The sequence below is a fragment of the Dendrobates tinctorius genome, unplaced genomic scaffold (assembly GCF_039654945.1).
Source record: "Dendrobates tinctorius isolate UK_male_01 unplaced genomic scaffold, ASM3965494v1 ptg000073l, whole genome shotgun sequence".
Lineage (NCBI taxonomy): Eukaryota > Metazoa > Chordata > Amphibia > Anura > Dendrobatidae > Dendrobates > Dendrobates tinctorius.
In genome coordinates this window covers 12,946,515-12,964,710 of record NW_027361741.1, presented here as the reverse complement: position 1 = coordinate 12,964,710, position 18,196 = coordinate 12,946,515, and the positions used below count along the sequence as shown (strand labels likewise).

Sequence of the window (18,196 nt, the reverse complement as noted above, 5' to 3'; positions counted from 1 at the left end):
GTTTGGCTCAACAGCTGGTCCGACAACAGAATGTAGGTGTAGCTTCAGAACGACGAAGGCAGGGATGACGATTGTCGAGGACGACAATGGACAAAGGAAGGGGGAGTGTAGGGAAGGTGACCTGACGGACGGACTAGTCAGAGTGAAGAAGGAAAGGTTTGCACAGTGTACGTAGGTGTCAGTTATTACAGTGGGGAAACAGCTAGGAAAGTGTAGTGGACGTGCAGTACCTTGGGTTGACCATTAGATGGCAGGGAGGAGTGTGAGCAAAGGACTTGACAACAGCTTAGGGCTTTAGAAACCGTTGGTCATGGGGGGTGTGGTTACAGTGACAGTTTCAAGGAACCGGGTTAGCTATAAATACTGAGGGAGGGTTCCAGAAAGTTCCAGTCCCCAGGGGGAGCCTCAGTGACAGGAGGACTGCGACAGTCTGCGCGCTGTGAGGTGAATCCAGACCAGGGGGACTGAGGAGAGAGAACAACAGGGGGTTGTCCTAACAGATGCACCGCAACAGAGACGAGTTAAAGGGAATAGGCACACCGTGTAAAGAACGACGTTTGACCAGTGAACGGACTGTTGGTGATTAGGCTTAGGGCAACCACAGTGTCGGAAGCTGTCACTATGTCAGGAAAGGAAAAAAGGACAGGACGTATATATACGTCCCAGGCAAGAAACACGGTGTGTGAAGCGGCTACAGAGGGCCATGAGTGAGGTACTGTGCTGTGTTGTGAAGCGGCTCTGGATGCGGAGGGCCGAGAGAGAGAGATATGGCGATGTGCTGCGAGGGCCGTCAGGCGGACGGCGCGCGAAAATAAACTTGGACCTGTTGTACCCAGTACCTGCCTCCATTTCGTCTCTGTTTCGTCTCTGCGTGGTAAGAAGAGGGACCACCCCCCAGCTCGCCCAACTAACCCTACACTGTCACGGCCAAAATCCTCAACATTGGGCTTAAGAGAAATGTTGAACATATGCTGAGCTTCCTGAAACCCATCTCTCAAGCTTTAAACAAAATACAGAAAAATAGCTGTTTTATTGCGGATGCTGTTGAAATTTGGAAGGAACTGAGTGAACACTTAAAAACAGAACTACACATGGACAGAATTAAATTACAAGCAGTAAACAAACGAATGGGACAAGCACTGACTCTAGCTCATTTTTTGGCAAATATTGTCAATATCCAATATCAGGGTCAAAACCTAAGTGCTGAGGAAGAGGAGTTAGCTATGACATGGGTATCCAGCAATCATCCATCTTTAATGCCAACTATAATAAACTTCAGAGCTAAGGGGGAACCATTCAAGAAATATATGTTTGCTGAAGATATTTTAAGGAAGGTCACACCAGTAAACTGGTGGAAGTCACTTAAGCGCTTGGATTTAGAGACTGTTCAATGATTTCACTTTTAACAGCAGTAGCTTCTTCTGCAGGCGTTGAAAGAATATTCTCTTCCTTTGGACTCATTCATTCTAAATTGAGAAATCGGTTGGGACCCAATAAAGCAGGAAAGCTTGTTTTTCTTTTCCAGATTATGAATAGGAACAAAGAAGAAGATGATGATGAAGATGACGACAAGTGAGCTACAGAGGACAGCAGGGACAGTAGTATTTAAGTTTTTCATGTGTCGGCTGGGCTGACAGTATAAGTTTCTTAAAATATATATATATTTTGTTTAGCCAAATTAGTTAACAAACATGGATGTTTGTTTAAGCAAATAACTTATGCTGTAATGTTATTGTTTCAGTTGAATAAATCTATTTAACCCCTTAGCGACAGAGCCAGTTTGCAGCTTAATGACCAGGCCAATTTTTAAAATTCTGACCACTGTCCCTTTATGAGGTTATAACTCTGGAACGCTTTAATGGATCCTGCTGATTCTGAGATTGTTTTTTCGTGACATATTGTACTTCATGTTAGTGGTAAAATTTCTTCGATAAGTCTTGTGTTTATTTATGAAAAAAACAGAAATATGGCAAAAAAATTTAAAATTTTGCAATTTTAAAACTTTAAATTTTTATGCCCTTAAATCAGAGAGATGTGTCACAAATTTCTTAATAAATAACATTTCCCACATGTCTACTTTACATCAGCACAATTTTGGATGCAAAATTTTTTTTTGTTAGGAAGTTATAAGGGTTAATAGTTGACCAGCGATTTCTCATTTTTACAACAAAATTTACAAAGCCATTTTTTTTAGGGACCACATCATATTTAAAGTCATTTTGAGGGGTGTACATGACAGAAAATACCCAAAAGTGGCACCATTCTAAAAACTAGACCCTTCAAGGTGCTCAAAACCACATTCAAGAAGTTTATTAACCCTTTAAGTGCTTCACAGGAACGAAAGCAATGTGGATGGAAAAAATTAACATTTAACTTTTTTTTGGAAAAAAATTACTTCAGAACCAATTTTTTTTATTTTCACAAGTGTTAAAAGAGAAAATCAACCACAAAATTTGTTGTACAATTTCTCCTGAATACGCCGATACCCCATATGTGGGGGTAAACCCCTTTTTCAGCACACGGCAGAGCTCGCAAGGGATGGAGCACCATTTGACTTTTTCAACGCAGAATTGGCTGGAATTAAGATCGGATGCCATGTTGCGTTCGGAGAGCCCTTAATGTGCCTAAACAGTGGAAAACTCCAACAAGTGACCCCATTTTGGAAACTAGACCCATTAAGGATCTTATCTAGATGTGTGGTGAGCACTTTGAACCTTCAAGTGCTTCACAGAAGTTTATAACGTAGAGCCGTGAAAATAAGAAATCCATTTTTTTTCCACAAAAATGATCTTTTCACCCCCAAATTTTTATTTTTAAAAGGGTAACAGGAGAAATCATACCCCCACAGTTGTTATGCGATTTGTCCTGAGTACGCTGATACCCCATATGTGGGGAGGAACCACTGTTTGGGCACATGGGAGAGCTCGGAAGGGAAGGAGTGCCATTTTGGAATGCAGACTTTGATGGAATGGTCTGCGGGCATCATGTTGCGTTTGCAGAGCCCCTGATGGGCCTAAACAGTGGAAACTCCCAACAAGTGACTCCATTTTGGAAACTAGACCCATGAAGGAACTTATCTAGATGTGTGGTGAGCACTTTGAACCCCCAAGCGCGTCACAGAAGTTTATAAACGCAGAGCCGTGAAAATAAAAAGTCTTTTTTAGTTCCACAAAAGTGATTTTTTAGACCCCAATTTTTAGACCCCCAAAGTTGGTAAATAGTGGAAACCCCTCAATTCTTGCTCCAACCCTAACCCCAACCCTAATCCCTAATCCTAACCCTAATCCTAGTTCGCCCTAACCCTAGCCCAATCCTAACCCTTAACCCTAGCCCAACCCTAACCCTTAACCCTAGCCCAACCCTTAACCCTAGCCCTAACCCTAGCCTAACCCTAACCCTAGCCTAACCCTAACCCTGGCCTAACCCTAACCCTGGCCTAACCCTAGCCTAACCCTAGCCTAACCCTAACCCTAGCCTAACCCTAACCTAACCTTAACCCTAGCCTAACCTTAACCTAACCCTAGCCTAACCCTAGCCTAACCCTAACCTAACCCTAACCCTAGCCTAACCCTAGCCTAACCCTAACCCTAGCCTAACCCTAGCCTAACCCTAACCCTAGCCTAACCCTAGCCTAACCCTAGCCTAACCCTAACCCTAGCCTAACCCTAGCCTAACCCTAACCCTAGCCTAACCCTAACCCTAGTCTAACCCTAACCCTACCCCTAGCCTAACCCTAACCCTTATGGAAAACTGAAAAAAAAAATATTTTTTTAATTTCATTATGTGTGCCAGAATAAGGGGGTGATAAAAGGGGGGGTTATGTACTATTTTGATCACTATGATCGTTTATCATAGTGATCAAAATAATGAATGGAATCTGCCAGCCGGAGCCAGCAGATTCCCGGCGGGCGCACTGCGCATGCGCCCGCCATTTTCAAGATGGCGGCGCCCATCGGATGACGCCGACGGGCGCGGGACCACCGGGAGGGGACGGAGGACAAGGGAGAGGTACCGGGAGGGGACCAGGGACCCTATTTCTCTATCCTCTGATGTGCGATCACATCAGAGGAAAGAGAAATTAAATGTAAAATCGCGGCTTTTTTTTTTTGCGGTCGCCGTTATAGGGTTAATAACGGCGATTGCAAAAGCGGGGGTCGGTAAAAACCGACCGATTCATGTTCTCTGGGGTCTCGGCTACCCCTGGCAGCCGAGACCCCGGAGAAAATCCGACACTGGGGGGCGCTATTCACTTAAGTCACAGCGCCGTGAATTAACGGCGCTGTGGTTTAAGTACCCTTAATTACCGCCGTTAAAAGGCGTATCGGCGGTCGTTAAGGGGTTAAATTGTTATTAAGGTCAGGATTATTTTTCTCCTTCCTAAGTACAACAGAACAGTGGTGTCCAAATATGAATGATTAACCCATTAAACTGAGGAGAAAAAAGTAATATAAAAAGTGATTCTAAAAATCTTCATCTACTTGCATGTTAAAGTAGCAAGAACTAGTTTAGGTAGAAACTTTGATTTAAATCACTGATTTAAATCAAGCCTTACTGACTAGTGATTTAAATCGTGATTTAAATCAGTTAGATTTAAATCAAATCCACCCTGTCTAGAATCATCGTAGGTACGCTCCACGGCTACTGCTAGTTGTGTGGATAGGATCAGGGGTCTGTAATCCGCTTAGTTACCAACCTCTCTGGTTTTCTGTGGCTTAGCTTGGTCTTGCTTTCCTCCTCGGTGACCCAATCATAACACACACAGCTCCACTCAGTACACACATGGCTCCACTCCGTAAAACTCGTACACATGCGGCTCTGCGCCGTACACCTTGTACACACGTGGCCACGCTACGTAAATCTTGTATACAAATGGCTCTGTTCCGTAAACCTTGTACACTTGCGGCTTTGCTCCATACACCTTGTACACACGCAGTTCCACTCCATATACCTCGCACACACGCGGCTCCGCACACCTCGTACACACACAGCTCCGCTCCATACACATCTCTGCGTACACCTCGTACACATGTGGCTCCACTCCGTGCACCTCGTACACACACGGCTCTGCTCCGTACACCTCACACACGCTGCTCTGCTCCGTACACCTCACACACACGCCGGCTCAGGTCCGTACACCACACACACACACACACACACACACGTCTCTGCTCCGTACATACACAGCTCCGCTCCTTACACCTCGTACACACACAGCTCTGCTACATCCACCCTGTAAACTCCCCTGACCAGACACAAACTTACTTCCCCTCATCCAGCACGATGACAACCAGCACAGCAGAGTCCCTGCATAAAACAAGGGCTGGGGCTGTGCACAGGACCTGTGATGAGGTCACAGGAGGGGAGGAGTCAGGGGTCATATGATCAGGGGGCCCTGACTCCTTCCCTCCTGTGACTTCATCAATTACAACAAGCCTCTTGCACGACTGCAGCACCAGTGTGCAGAAGAGGCTAAATTGTAGGTGCTGCAGGTAGAGGAGCGCATAATGCCGCGGCCCCCTGCTGCCTGCCGCTTGAGCAGCTGGCTCAACTCAAATCATTATAGCTGCGCCCCTGCATGCGGTGCTGGAGGGGCCCCCTCTCCCCCGGGGCCCCTGTTCAATGCACGGGCTGCACAGGCAGTTGGTCCGCCCCTGCTTCATAGTATGGATTCAGATTTTAGTGTATTAGGTCAGTAAACGTATTACAAATTATTAATGTGATTAAATTTAGAACCTTGAAATAGATAAAATTACCTTGGAGAAGACTGTACCTACAAGTGTTATTATTTAGTTATTATATATTGCTTATACAGCACCATCACATTTTGCAGAGCTTTACATCCATCCATCATAATGATCACTGTCCCTATTGGGGCTCACAATCTAAATTCCCTATCAATATGTATTTGTAGTGTGGAAGGAAAAAAGAGAGCCCAGAGAAAACCCACGCAAACACAGGGACAACATACAAACTCTTTGCAGATGTTGTCCTTAGTGGGATTTGAACTTAGGACCCCAGCGCTGCAAGGCTGCAGTGTTAATCACCGAGCCATGGTGCTGCCCAAAAGAACAGTTGAAGCAAGCTTGCTTGAGCCAGTAGCCCTTATAGTTTGTGATTAAAAGAAATTCTCTATTTTTTAAAAACATTTTCATACAGCCTGGTATGGCATTCTGATTAAAACAGAAGAGGTCATAGGCTCTTAGATGCTAATCTCCTGGCAGAAGTGAACTTTGGTTAAGAAGTACATCCCTCTCTTTGAAAGACCTGTTCTGCATTACTAAGGAAGCGTGTTATGGGGCCTCCTCTGGTTAGCTCCGCCCATTTTGGCATGCGGCCTGCGTACACCATCTTTAACACTGGGTACGAAGGCTGTGCCGCAGTATGCAGATGCCGCATGTGTCGTTTTGCAGCGACCCGCGTAAAACACATCCTGTTGGAATTTTATGCGGGCGCCGCATCGTCAAAACGACGCATGCGGCGGCATCCGCTTACTGCGGCACGACCTGCGTACCCAATGTTAAAGACAGGGTACGCATGCCGCATGAAGCCACATGCAGAAATGGGCAGAGCTAACCGGAGGAGGCGCGGCGGGGGTGGGGCTTCACTGAGGAAGTCCACAGCCCTCCGTCCGCAAATGTGAAGCCAGCCTTACTGCCTGGTTCCCTACATAATACTTTATTGCTGTCGGTCCCAGTAAAACACTTTGTGATTGCATTACTGTCACAGGGACAGACCAAAGTAGAGTACTCCCTTAACCAAGTTCTCAATAGAAGTTCCATTCTCACTCCTGATTACAGGCCACAAGGGAGCATTTCTAAACATCTACTTTTCCAATTGTTAACTTTAACAGTGTTGTTCAGATTGTTGGTAATATTGCTGGAATAAGGGGTCCAGGAGCCTCTGCTGCAGGGGAAGTAAAGCACCACATAGCACCAGCTGGAATCTTTAGCAGACAACTACCATAGTTAAGAATATGGGCCATACCACACATCTTGGCCATGCCAAAAATGTAAAATGGATATAAAGCCTTGAATCATGAATCCATTTGTCTGAGCTTTTCTCCCCAAAAGCAGCCTATAGCCAAGGGTCTAGCAGGAACAATATCAGTAATGTCCAAGAGGCAGCCCTGTGTGTTCATCAAGAGAAGGCACTCATATGCTGCAACTGGCTTTTCCAGAATAATGATAAGACACCAGTGAACCGCCAACCATGAAGAACAGAAGAACTTCACTGTAGTTTAGACATTGCTGAAAAAGCCAAACAGTAGAGTTTTTTAATGAAAAAATTGCAAGTCTCTTTTGAAGGCAAGCAATAATACTAAAAAGTGTTCAAGGACGTAGATCCCGAACATGAAATGACCATAGGTATGAATGCAGACGGGGAATTATGCTTTTCACATGGATTTTAGTGCAGATTCAGAGACAATCTTTTTCACATGACAATCCATATCGTATTAGTGTGAATGCGCTTTTGGCAACACTAACTACTGTACCTGAAATGGAAACTCCACACTTAGACTCTCGTCACAACGGCGCAAAAAAGTTCCTCTATAGAAATAAATATCAAAATTTTCTGCATATTTAGGAATTGTATTCTGATGTATGAACATAACCTCTGAGTGGAGTATCAGCTATTAAATTGATTTTTTCCTGTACAAAATATTTTTTTTTACAACACTTATTCATAAAAATGTAGTCATGTAGATCACATACCTCCTCATAAAACTTGAGTTGTGGGACACCTTCGTCAATTTCATTCATACAAAAGTCTTTGAACAGCAGGAAACCTTTAAAAAAGAAGATAGAAATAAATTTGTTAATTATACAATCTTTTCTCAGAGCCACAGTCCAGAATTAAAAATAATTACGCCAATCACAAATGGCTGACTGCCAAATTTAGGGTTTTATACTGTAATTCTGATGCTTCAGTTCCAAGTGATACACTGATGCTTGGCCTGAGCTGTAAGTGGTTTACTGTCCAGTCTGCCACATGAACAGTATTAGTAAAAGCGAACGTAATATGCTAATTATGAGCTCAGGGAGAAAGAACCCAGAGATCAAGTCCTGCTCACAGTTGGTCCAAGGGCTGGTATATAGAGCACAATCCAATAGTACGTATCCAACGTAGTCCAATATTAGGCAATGTGCCAGGTCTGAGGGGTGCAAAGAAACAAACACACCGCTAACCCCCTCTCTAATCTTAAACCACAAACCAATGTTAACACTGAAAAGAAGAGTGTTCGTGCCAAAGATGCACAGATATAGAACAGAATGGAGAAAACTCTGATACGGGATGTACCAGCAAATGCCGGAGCAATGAGAGTCGATGGAAGTAGATAAACGCAGATCTACAATTTATTTTCTTATTATGGGGCTTTAATGAAGAACACCATGCCCAGATGCAGAGACATCTGTGTCATCGCAGTTACCAAGAACTAGCGCAATCAGAAGGGTTCCTGTACCGCAAATACTGTAACTTCACTCATCAGTATAATCCCACTTGTAAAGTAAACATTTATATGAAGGGTCTAGATTGGGATAGTTGAATTAACAAAATTATAAATACATTCATACACATATATCTATATCTATATATATATATCTATATATATATATATATATATATACACACACACTATATATATATATATATATATATATCTATATATATATATATATATATACACACACACACTATATATATATATATATCTATATATATATATATATATATATATACACACTATATATATATATATATATATATATATATATATATATATATATATATATATATATAGCAGCAGTAGCACTGTCAGGACCCAAGTCCTCTTGCGCCTGGCAGTCCTCCAGTAGGCCACTCATCCTAACTGCTACCTCAGTCAGAGCTTCTTTTCCTTTAGTAAGCGGTTGATCATGAAGCCGTATACGATGACTTGGGTCCACGTAAACAGCTGCCAGAAAAATTTTAATTTTCCAATAGCAGTGTCTCTCTCTGTTTCATTGAAGCAGAAATGCCATCTGTGATTAAACCTCCTCTTTGGGACAGGCAAAATAGCAAGTTCTTCCACTCCCTTATGAAAATGTCAGGAGTTAAATCATCAGCTTGTAATTTTTTAGTCACGGTAAATGGGTGACTAAGCAATTCCTTCAATTCAGCCACCTGTGTCCATTGACCTTCATTTAGGGTTACATGAGGGTTCGCCATATCTATAAGAAATGGTTTTAGTTCAAGCAATCGCTCAATCATAAAATAAGTGCTGCCCCACCGAGTGGCTTGATCGACAATTGCCCCTTTCCCAACACGTCTCTTCAAGATGGAATCAATTTTAGGGGTTCTGGCGGCAATAACCAATTTCCTCACTTTTCCAATCAGATTTCCAGCATGTCCCTCTTGCAGACTATCTCAAATTGCCAGCTGCAGCGTGTGCACAACTTTCTCCAGCTCGGGGCCCAGGAATCGGATCCTGTGCAGGGCAGGCACCCCTTCCCCTCCTCTCTCTGGTGAAGATTGCAGAAGACAGGACAGAGGAGGGAAGATTGCCCCCTGCAGTCTGGAGCCGGTGCAGGACAGGAGCACTGCAGCATACAAGTGAGTTTTGATAGGTGCGTGCCCCTGCTTCTAGGGGGGGCACCTGCCCCCCTCTGCCCCTCGCTGGCTACGGCCATGATTCACACACAGCGTTTTTGCGGATCCGTTTTTTTGCAGTAAAATGCAGTGACTCTGGGCATCCCAGCAAACTCAATGGGTTTCAAGATATGACATTTAGACACATCGTTTTGTGAGGATCCGTTTTTGGGCTGAATGAACATGTCAGTTTGTGTGGCGTTTTTCTAATCTGCTTTTGCTATTGAAAACATTATCTATGAGCTCAAAAACCTTTCAGGTGATGTGGTTTTTTAAAAAGCTGATCTGCTTTTGCAGTTTAAAAACGTATCCTCAAAAAACGCAGCAAAAGCGCTGTGTGTGAATGTAGTCTTAGATCAGGAATAGAACAGGCATTTATAGGACATTTCATAACTTTCCCAAATTCCTATGAAAAAATATTCAGCACATTCTGCATTGAACTACTGTACCCAATTTATTATATATATTTTAGGAGTCGGAGTCGGTCCATTTTATACCGACTCCAACTCTACCAAAATGAGCACCGACTCCACAGCACTGCTTGTCTATAGCCCATAATTCTGATATGAAGACATCAGCTGCATTCACTGTGACCTGTAAAATTATGATAATTAGTGAAAATAATCTGTATAAGTTGCTTCGCCTTAGAAAAAAAAAAAAAAAAAAAATCATGGACGCCTTATATTTTTTTTTTTTCTTTTTTTTTTTTTTTTTTTTATGGACAGGGCAAATAAAGTGCCTTTACGGACTGCCCTGAAATTTCGGGACGGCAATCATCTCTGATTCACATCATATAAATATGCATTCAGAAGAAAGCCATCTCTCGCAGCACACCCATTACATGAGCACTTGGCTGAATATTCATGTATATTCATTGGGGAGAGAGGAGAAAGCCATTGTCAGACTCCTTTGGCATGGTATCTGCGGTATGGATTTAACAATGTGTTTTTGATGCAATTTCAGTGAATTGTTGACAATGGGAGAACCCTTATGGGTCATTCATGCCACCATATTTGCAGTCTGAGGGCTCTCTGTGAAAAAAACGGACAGCACTCTGGCTAGGTTATTATTCAGTGGAGCCGTGCAGAATTGTTTTTACTGGCTGAACCGGCTTGTGAAAGAAAAAAAAAATCACAGCATGCACTAGTGTCTCTCTTAAATCGGATGTAAAAACAAAAAAAAAAAAAAATCAGATGCCGTACCATAGCATCCCATTTTTACTGATAGATTGCAATTCTGTAACATAGGAAACTGTAAACAATTGGTAGCTGCCGCTATAAAAAAAAATGGATTACATGCAGATGACAAGTGGAAAAAAAATTCTCCCACTTTTCTGGATGAAAATCTGAATGAGTTTTATACGGTCTACCCTTAGTGGAAGATCAGTTGTGAAGGGACTGACTATTTCCATTTAAGTGCTATCCAACTGCAACTTTTTTGGCCTATAATTACATCGGTGATCTGGTGGTCAAAAGTGAACAATTTAAGGAGTTTTGGAATATATTGGGAAATGTTCACTAATGTTGTATGTATGACTTCAGAAAAAATAAAAACCATACCCTGTTCACATCCTATTAAAAAGACATTATATTTGATGTACAGTATTCTCCAGGAAATGATCTGTTGACCTGTAGAGGTGCAAGCAAATAGTAAAATGGCACAGTAGGCTATCCTCACAATGTATACCTCCAACACATGCCATGGACATGTTGTAAGTAGAATAATATACGGTAACTTGTACTACTGCAAACATGCCGACATGACTTCGTGCACCATTATTACTTTTCCTATACTGGTTAGGTTCAGTAAACTAGTTGTGACCGTGGTTATAAAGCTCAGAACGACTTGAGAGGACTGTAAATAATTTGTTAAATAACCATAAATATCACCAGTGACCAGTACCGTTCTAATAAAGACCAGACGCAAGTCTACACAAAATGAAGAGCTAGGTAACGACAGAACAAATAGTGGAATTAGTCGATGAATTTTGGAGACATAAAGCATTAGTACTACAAGCTTTAATTATAGAAGTAAAGCAATTAAGCCCGCTTTCTCCCTGCTCTGTGATTGAGGGATGCATTCCCTGGGAAATTACCAGTATGCCAAGAAAAAAAAAAAAGAAAACAGGAAAAAAACAACTATGCAGAGAACAGAGAAGATAAAATAGGTCAATGGAGACTGAGAATAGATACAGCGCGGATCACATGCATCAAGAATCCAGAGTGAACGCGTTTCATGAATCTTTCATACAGGACATGAATCTGCCCTTAATTTTCCTCTGGTGTGTTCTGTTCCAGCAGAAATGACCACTCTGACATTTAATGGTCCAAAAATGTAGAAAAGTACAAATTATAGTGAAAGGTTCAGAGTCTAAACGAAATATTAGAGGACTGCATAAACCTAAATGTCAAAAACAAAAGAATATACAATCATGGTTAAAAGTTTGGAGCCTGACAAACACTTTGGTTTTGTCAAAGTTTGCTGCTTTACAGTTTTTTAGATCTTTTAGGCTACTTTCAGACTTGTGTTATGAGGCGCAGCGCAGGGTCGCCGCAAAGCTCCACCCCCAGCCGCGCCTCCTCCGGTCAGCTCCTCCTATGGGCGCATGATGCTGCATGCGACAGGCGTACCCTATATTTAGCTTTGGGTACTCTGGCCATGCGCTGGTCTGCTTTTGCCGGCGCATGCGCCCTTTTGGCGCTGCGCTGACGTGCGCCAAACACAATGTGTTGCATTTTTGTGTGCTCGGCGCATGCGCCGGCAAAAGCACACCAGCGCACGGCCAGCGTACCCAACGCTAAATATAGGGTATGCCGGTCTGAAAGTAGCCTAAGTCAGAAGTTTCAAGGATTACTGAAGTACAATTCTAAGGATGATTTCACACTGCGTTCCGGCACCACGTCTGAACCCCCCAAAAAACGGGATTCAGATGTATGCATATGTTCCCTCTGCCAGCACGGTTATAGGGCCATTGGCGCATACGTCTGAATCCCATTTAGCGGTGCGTTCAAACGTAAGACTCGACAGGGCCACCGATCAGGTACCGGTACACAATGTGAGAGCACCCTAAGAATTTCATAAGTTTGTATACTTTTATTGACAATTACATTAAAGTTTATGCAAAGACTCAGTATTTATGTGCATGTCACATATGTTTTTAATCCTTTTTTTTCCGTGCTCAGCACGGTTTGGGAGACCCCACATGTGACATGCACATAAATGAGCTGTCTTTCACCAACAAGCCCATATACTGGGAAGCGCCTGTCTGTAACCTGTTCATTCAGACACTGTTCACATGTTCAGGTTATGAATACATTAGATAGGGACTGCTTCGTGAAGGGTTACCGTGAAGTGGTGAAGCAGCTTGGTATGTATTTTTTGCAAAAAATGTGTCGACTAAATACCCTGTATTTGTTATACAGCACTTGCTGATTACTTTTATATGTTTTTTACTGCAGAGTATTTTTTCAAATTTGTCATTTTGTGCTCACTTGTTGTGGTTCAGCCATTGGGTGGTGTGGGCATTGTCTTACCTACTTGTTCACACTTGTGCATGTCACATATGTTTTTAATCCTTTTTTTCCGTGCTCAGCACGGTTTGGGAGACCCCACCCTCCTCCTTTGTGACATGCACATAAATGAGCTGTCTTACACCACAAGCCCATATACTGGGAAGCGCCTGTCTGTATCCTGTTCATTCAGACACTGTTCACATGTTCAGGTTATGAATACATTAGATAGGGACTGCTTCATGAAGGGTTACCGTGAAGTGGTGAAGCAGCTTGGTATGTATTTTTTGCAAAAAATGTGTCGACTAAATACCCTATATTTGTTATACAGCACTTGCTGATTACTTTTATATGTTTTTTACTGCAGAGTATTTTTTCAAATTTGTCATTTTGTGCTCTCTTGTTGTGGTTCAGTATTTATACTGTTGACACTTATTTTTCAAGACTTCTGCCCTTGTCCCAGAATGCTGGATACAGTATCAGGTCATGGGCCAAATATTAACTGTTGACAGTCTATTCTTGCCTAATCAGTGCTTGGTGTTTCTCATAACTTCTGTGTTTTTGTTTCTCCACCAACTTTTTGAGGATCGAACAGAGGGTTCTCAAAGGGAATAATATATTTGGATAGTTTCATGGCCATGAACCCACATTTCAATGTGTTGTTCATGGAGTCACTTAGTTATAACTTTTGCCTAGTGACATGGTCTCCATCATGCAGGAAAGTTGTTCTCCGAATGATCCAGGAGTAATTTGATGATGAAATTGCTCTTGGAGGAGGTTTAATTTTTTTTTTTATTTATGGCAGTATTCTTAAGCAAAATTGTGAGAAATCCCACTACCTTGGATGAAAAGCCCCACAAATGAATGGTCTCAGGATACTTTACTATTGGTAGAACTCACATTTAATCATTAGTGATGAGGGAGTATGCTCGTTACTCGAGATTTCCCGAGCATGCTCGTGTAATCTCCGAGTATTTGGATGTGGTCGGAGATTTAGTTTCTGTCGCCGTAGCTGCATGATTTGCGGCTGCTAGACCTGGATGTGGTGGTTGCCTGTTTGTTAGGAAATCCTCACATGTATTCAGGCTATCATGCAGCTACGGCGACAAACTAAATCTCTGAGCACATTCAAATACTCGGAGATCACCCGAAAATGCTCGGGAAATCTCGAGTAACGAGTATACTCACTCATCACTATTAATCATTCCTCCAGATGTCCAAAACAGCCTAAAGGGGGCATCATCAGAAAAAAAACAAAAAAACTTTACCACCGCGCTCTGCAGTCTGATATATGTAAAGTCCCCTTCAAACTATTTGGGACATTTGTGTATGTATGTGTCTGCGTGTGTATGTATGTATGTATGTATGTATGTATGTATGAATGAATGTGTGTATGAATGTGTATGAATGTGTGTATGTACTGTATGTATCTGTATGTGTCAGATTCAAGTATGAAATGTAAACTTCCAAATTTCACTATGGTTAACAAGCTTCATATGACATTAGTCTTGTGTACGAGTAAATGGTTTGACAGATAATAAAATACACTGAGGAGAAAATCTGACAAATACAAATACTGTATATATGAAGCAATAAAAGTCAACCATACATACATAATGGTTTACAAACTTTACATATTGAGATTGATGAAAAAAAATATTAATTCACATATTTTTCTAACTACAGGGAAGTGACTGCATTGTCTTCTGATATTTTGGCTTAAGTCTTCCCCCAGAGTATTTATCCATTTATTATTGCAATTTGGGAAGAAATTGGCCCCAAGAAAACAGCAATTTTGATATTTTTCAATTATGATAATTTTCCTCTAGAGGACCTTTACTGAGAGTTCAATAGGCAAGCTTTCCACTAAAAGCCATTGCAGTCTCCAGCGGATATCATAATTTTACATACATGTCACGTGTTGTACATAAATACAATGAGCTCTATCGATACATAAAAGTCTTAGGACACAATTCATCAAAGTCTTTATGCCAGTATTCTGGCTTAAAAAGGTTGAAAGTTAATTTTGGTGTTTGAGGTTCTAAAAAAAAAAAAAAAAAAATGATGTTACTTGACATTCTCAAGCTATTTTTGCCCAGCTCCAATAAAGTGGGCGGAGGTTGGGGGAGACGGGGGTGTGGTGCCCGCTGATCGTCAAAGTCATGACGAGTGCCAGCATTCGCTACATTACAACTGTTAGGCTGGAGTCACACTAACCTGCGCAAAATACGGTCATTATTTTACATGCGTAATACGGATGACAGACCCCTAAATAGTGCTCCGTATGTCATCCGTAATCAAGGTGTGGTCGCGTATTTTGCGCATGTAGGCATCCGTATGTAATCCGTATGGCATCCGTATGGTGAGATTTTCTCGCAGGCTTGCAAAATGGACATATAATGGAGCCCTATGACAGTTTTAATAAAGAAATGAAAGGATATAGACACATAGAATGCATATGCATATATATATATATATATATATATATATATATAAATATAAGAGAATAGGGATCCAGCAAAAAGATGAAAGTTCACCAGAATTATAAAATCTTCTTCTTTATTTATCCATCAATTCATATAAAAAAATAGATGAGGAACTCCAAACAATTGGTAACATTCCAGCAAGGGACTACATGTTTCAGCATGTTTCATGGTGCTGAAACATGTAGTCCCTTGCTGGAATGTTACCAATTGTTTGGAGTTCCTCATCTATTTTTTATATGAATTGATGGATAAATAAAGAAGAAGATTTTATAATTCTGGTGAACTTTCATCTTTTTGCTGGATCCCTATTCTCTTATATTCCTATTTGTTGGGGCATACTCCCTGCCTGGATCCGTGCAGAATATAAGGTGAACACCGACTATTGCATTAAGAGGAACTCCTTTATGGTGAGCTGGCTATATGTTTTTTACATTGTTTGAATATATATATATATATATATATATATATATATATATATATATATATATATTTTCTATGTGTCTATATCTATTCTTTCATTTCTTTATTAAACCTGTCAGTGTGAGATTACTGTATAGCGCACTGAATTGCCGGCTTTGCTAAAAGACAACTGGTGCGTATTTCTCGCAAGTCACATGTGTGGTCCGTGTGTAATCCGTATTTTTTGTGCACCCATAGACTAGCATTGGCGTACTACGGCCGTAGTACGCTGACAATCGCAGCATGCTGCGAGTGGCCCGGAGCGTAGGATACTGAGGAGAAATATACGGCTGGTGCGAGTGACCCCATAGAGAATCATTTGTCCGTGTCTAATGCGTGCTTTTTGCGCCTCTCACTCTCCCGTATTCCTCGCCAGTGTGACCCCGGCCTTAGGCCACGTTCAGTATTTGGTCAGTATTTTACATCAGTATGTGTAAGCCAAAACCAGGTGTGGAACAATCAGAAGAAAAGTATCATAAAAACACGTCACCAATTCTGTTATTTTTCACCCACTCCTAGTTTTGGCTTACAGATACTGATGTAAAATACTGACCAAATACTGACAGTGTGAACATGGCCTTACTCCAGCAGGGACAATAGTAGAATTTTGGCGAGGTTTGCACAGAGGTGCACACCACTTGTCCGCTGCTCCTGATACATAAAGTGGCACGTGCCTCTTCATAAATGAGGAGTGTATGACTCTAGCACACCTTCTCATCAAGACTGGTGTGAACATCCGTCTTGATGAATCGGATCCCTATTTTTAAAGTTTTCTCCATAATATATTGGAAATCTACTAAATGATGAATATATTAAAAGGTACAAAATTAGGCCTCATTTAGACTTTTAATTTTAAGGTAATGAAAATGGACCGAAATTCATTAGTGTTTGGTCAGTATGTCTTATTTTACCATCAGTCTTTCATCAGTGATTTTTTTATTATATGCAAAAAAAAATACAAAATTTCAAAGCTTCTCCTATCCATTGCAATGCTAAAAACAAACAGCAGATGGACTGCGCACAGATGGCAATATGTGTTGTCAGTGAGTTTCATGGATCCATAGGCTTGCACTGTATGCGCGATTTTGGCCCATGACTTGGATCCACAGTGGACATGTCTCCATTATTATTTTTTGCATTCTCATGTAAACAGCACTGTTCTGCCCATTCATGTGCAGCAAGAAATTTCTTAAGTGCTGTTCCAGCTATGACCATTAGATGTCATAGTTGTCCTCTTTTCTGTTCATGGATTTAGGATCCTCTCCCTCTAATAGTTGTTCTGTTTAGAACCGCCCCTTCTGGTTTCCTGGGCTTGGAAGCTTGTAGCCATTTTCTCCCAGTTCTCTGAGCTACTCACGTGTCCTGCTCTCTGCAAAATCACTACTTCTGTCAAGCGGATTCCGGTGATGGCTTAATACAGTTATGTGTTGTGATATATATCTGTGTTAGCTAGCCATAATGCAGCTCCCATGATATGTGCAATGTATTTCCAGCTCATTGTAATGCTCTTGTACTGCATGTAGTTAGATGCATCCTTGTCCAGGTAGTGCAATGCTGCCTCCTACGTTGCTTAGATATCTCTTCACTGCATTGTGTGTTGTATTACTCCACCTCTGTAATAAAGCCTGCTACTGTTATAATAGCACCCTGTATTATTGCTGTTGTTGTTATCTGCCAGTACTGATATACTGTACTATTTCTTTGTAGTTTTTACCCGATCTCATCCACTATTGTGTAGATCAATATCCTCCACTATATCATCCGTTATCATCTACCATTGTTGTTCACATCATCTCAATAAATTTAGACTTAAGCACCCATACAGTCTTCTTACTGGGAGTGGATTAAGGGTTTAGCCGTATGCTGGAATCCACACAACGTCATTCGTGGAAGGCAAAACAAGCACCATGGACTATAATGAGTTCATGTTCTAACCATGACAATCCAGGGCTGTGGAGTCGGTAAACCAAACCTGCGACTCCGACTCCTCAATTTCCCTTACACCGACTCCCACATATATTGCTTATATTTAAGTGAAAAATTTATTGTAGTACAATGTGAACATCAGACATTTAATCATTTTTATAATACAGTAATCAAGATATTTAGATAGAA

The 18,196-nt window shown here is 41.5% G+C and overlaps 1 protein-coding gene across 3 annotated transcripts in view; it reads right to left on the bottom strand.

Moving 5' to 3' along the window:
- The window catches only part of GRK3 (G protein-coupled receptor kinase 3), a 368,299-nt gene that overhangs the window by 170,777 nt on the left and 179,326 nt on the right, over positions 1-18,196 (bottom strand). For all 3 annotated transcript variants that reach the window (XM_073582658.1, XM_073582660.1, XM_073582659.1), the window contains one exon: positions 7,713-7,786. In XM_073582658.1, coding sequence (XP_073438759.1) covers positions 7,713-7,786 — 74 coding nt within the window. The remainder of the gene's footprint in view (positions 1-7,712; positions 7,787-18,196) is intronic.